The 3,350-nt window shown below is 35.6% G+C and overlaps 1 protein-coding gene across 1 annotated transcript; it reads right to left on the reverse strand.

The window, feature by feature from the left end:
• Window positions 1-261: 261 nt before the first annotated feature.
• LOC136070270 (transcription factor MYB36-like) lies at window positions 262-1,715 on the reverse strand. Its single transcript, XM_065779980.1, has 3 exons — window positions 1,460-1,715; window positions 1,209-1,338; window positions 262-1,067 (listed from the first exon to the last, which is right to left on the reverse strand). Exons 1-3 carry the CDS (start codon window positions 1,593-1,595, stop codon window positions 449-451), a joined length of 885 nt encoding a protein of 294 aa, XP_065636052.1. The 5' UTR covers window positions 1,596-1,715; the 3' UTR covers window positions 262-448.
• Between the last annotated feature and the right edge of the window lie 1,635 nt (window positions 1,716-3,350).

Genomic DNA, 3,350 nt, shown 5'->3' on the forward strand with positions numbered 1-3,350 from the left:
TACAAATTTTTTCACAACTGCTTGATGTAATAGAGTGTGAGTGGTGAAAAAAAAGAGGTAAATATAAAAGCGACAGGCAATCAATCACAAGTTGACATGTAAGATTGTTGTGGTAAAAGTTGTACCTTTTTATGATGTACAAGAATTACTCAAATACAACATTCACTCTTAATACAACAAATAGCTAGGAGCCGGTGACCATGTTTTCAAAAACAATGTGGGAAACGGTAAACCCACATGGCTTATCCTTAATGTACTAAGTAGCATAATCCCATGTTCATTACTTTAAAATTTCACTTTCATTGACCATTTCCACAAAATACCACCCTACAAATTAAAACGTCCAATAGCTACTTTCCCATCTTACTTTTTTGGATTTTCCATAATGGTCGGTTTGTAACATTGTGATAGGTTAATGTTCAGGACTTTTAGCTAGCCATCAAGTAATCTAGGGAGAGTTAACTAAACAAGAATGGGGTAACTTCTCTAGTGTATCTTCCTGAAACGCAAAGCCATCTAACAAATCATCATCATGGCACTCAAACTGAAAATCCATGAGAAGTCCATCATCGTTAACGCCTCCATTGCAGGACAACAAGCTGTAATTGTTCTCCAAAGCCAAAGTAGAAGAAGGTGAAAGACCTGCAACGTCCTGAGATGATGTTGTTATAGTGCTGTAACTCTCACTTCCACTTGTGCGAAAATCTGGAACTTGCATAGGCCTTGAAACATGAAACTGACTTGGGTCCAAAATTATACAATCTGGATCACAATTTTCCATGTTATTGGCTTCCACTAATGGAGTCCGCATTAGTGTATTGGAATTTGTATAGAAACAAGATGAACTCCCATAATCATAGGTTTCAGCTTTTGGAATTGAAGCTGAAATCTGTGCCATGTTCAGATGACTAAAAATGTTGCTAGTCTCATGGGGGCTTCTGTTAGTTGTGGCACTCTTGGGACAAGCATTTCCAGCTGCCAATAGCTTTTTCTTCAACTTGGTGTTCCAATAGTTCTTGATATCATTATCTGTTCTCCCTGGCAGTTGGGAAGCTATTACAGACCACCTAATTCCAATAACATAAATAATTTAAAATATACATAAATATGATTAAAAAAAAAGAAAAAAAGAACCCAAGTTCACAAAAAAAAAAAGAAAAAAGAACACAATTACACAAAGAAGTACGTCTAAAAATTAGTTGACTTGCCTACTTCCAAGTCTACCATAGAGAGTGCAAATAATGCTGTCTTCCTCCTCTGTAAAACCTCCACGCTTGATATCCGGTCTGAGATAATTCAGCCATCTCAGCCTACAACTCTTGCCGCAACGTTTAAGGCCTAAAACATAGAAGAATCATTGACAAGGCAAAAAGGGATTTTGAGAAAACGTGCAAAGAACAAGAAATGGGGTATAACAGTTTTTCAAAAGCAAGAAACAATATAATGTTGGGAAAGAGACCTGCTTTGTGAGGCAAGGCAATCCAATTGCCACCAGTGCCATGTTGCTCAAGGTATCTCTTTAGAGTGGCATCTTCTTCAGGTGACCATGGCCCTTTTTTCACGTTAGCTTTGTCACAACATGGAGCTCTTCCCATGGCCAACTGAAATATTTTAACAACAGCTAAAGTAAAACCTCGATCAGTGGCAAGAGAGAAAGAGAGAGAGTTTATAATAGCATAATAGCAAAGTGAGCATACAGTATTGTTTTAGAGATGGATAAAAAGAACATGGCTTTTGAAAGCTTGACTTAGTCTGACTGGCTATTTTTTATAATATTTGTTCTTTAAAATTTCTCCAACTAATTTGTCAGCTTTCTTGTGGGTTTAGAGAGATCTGGGCCCGGTCAATGCGTGTACTAGAGGAAGCACGCAGATTTCATGTTTTTACTGTCAAATAGGAGCCTCCTGCAGATGCTGACTTATATGCGATTCAATTCAACGAATATAAATGTACTTTTACCTCTGTAATTTAAACGCATTTACCGTGATTGCAATGAAACTTATTGTATTCTTTCGTGACATGAATTGACTACTCAAATATATATGTCAATACAAAGAAAAAAAAAAAAAAATCTCTTTTGATACAAAGATATTGCAACAAAAAGACACTAATCACTAATTCGTACAATGCACAAGAAAATTACTGTGTATGAAGATTTAAACAATTCCTTGTTTCTTCATTCTTTATTGTACATTAGGATTTTAGTCTCAGAAATTCTCATCCTTAATATGAAACTTTAAATTACCAAATGAAAAATATAAATCAAACTTAAATTAAAATTAAAATTAAAATTTCAATTCTTGACATCCTCAATTATCCCATAAATGTATGAAAGACAAATTTAAAGAACAAATTAATCAATATTTTTAGTAAATTGAAAAAGAAATTTAAAGCATTATTTGTATCTTCTTCCTTTGCTGCTTTATAGTAGTCAGTGAATAACTCCTTTTGTTTTCCTTGATTGCGTATGTTAGTGTGAGTTGTACTTTGCTTTCAACATCAATTTTTTGAAACTTTGTAGAATCGCCATCTTGTTCACTTGATAAGTTGCTCTTCCATTCATTTAAATTATCACTAATGTAAGTGTGGGCGCAAGTACTCATAATGAGTTGGAAGGGTTTTTCAAATCATGGGAAGTACGCCTTAGCATAGGGTGGACCGTGGCGGAGGGTGTGAATGGAGTCAACACCTAGATTAGGTCTAGGAACCATAAATATAGCGCCCTTGTGGAATGACTGATCTTTACCAAAGCACATGTCTAGAGTTTAGGTATGGGGCTAGGAAGGTGTTAGGCACCCAAGCCCACCTAACTTGTGAGTTGACCTCTACTTATTGTGTTCCAAATCTTAATCTCATTAGAAAGTTTTCTAACATGTTATTCTAGACTCGCACACACTCTAACATGCATCTAAAGCAATCAACATGGCATATCATCCCTAAACCTAGCATTCATCTATCATAGCATTCAACACAAATCACCTAAGGTAGCAACATCACAAGGTAGATTAAACGAGCACACCTAAGCATTCAAGCATTAAACCAAAACTCATAGCATTCAACCAAGCATATTAAGCGACTCATGCTCAAACACTGAAATGCATGTTCATGTGATTTATGCATGACTTACTTCACTTACCTCATTGCATCACAATACCTATGTATCAATGCATGTTCATGACATTTAACCAACAAAACCCTAATCATATTCCTGAACAACAAACAAACAAAACAACATGCTAAAGCACTGACCCAGGACTTAAACATATGAAAAACATGATAAGTAGTGACTAAACATGAAAGTGAATATGGGTTTCTGGACACGATTGTACATGCGAATACTAGTTTTATGC

This window comes from Quercus suber, unplaced genomic scaffold (genome assembly GCF_002906115.3).
Source record: "Quercus suber isolate HL8 unplaced genomic scaffold, Cork oak 2.0 scaffold_222, whole genome shotgun sequence".
NCBI classification, from domain to species: domain Eukaryota; kingdom Viridiplantae; phylum Streptophyta; class Magnoliopsida; order Fagales; family Fagaceae; genus Quercus; species Quercus suber.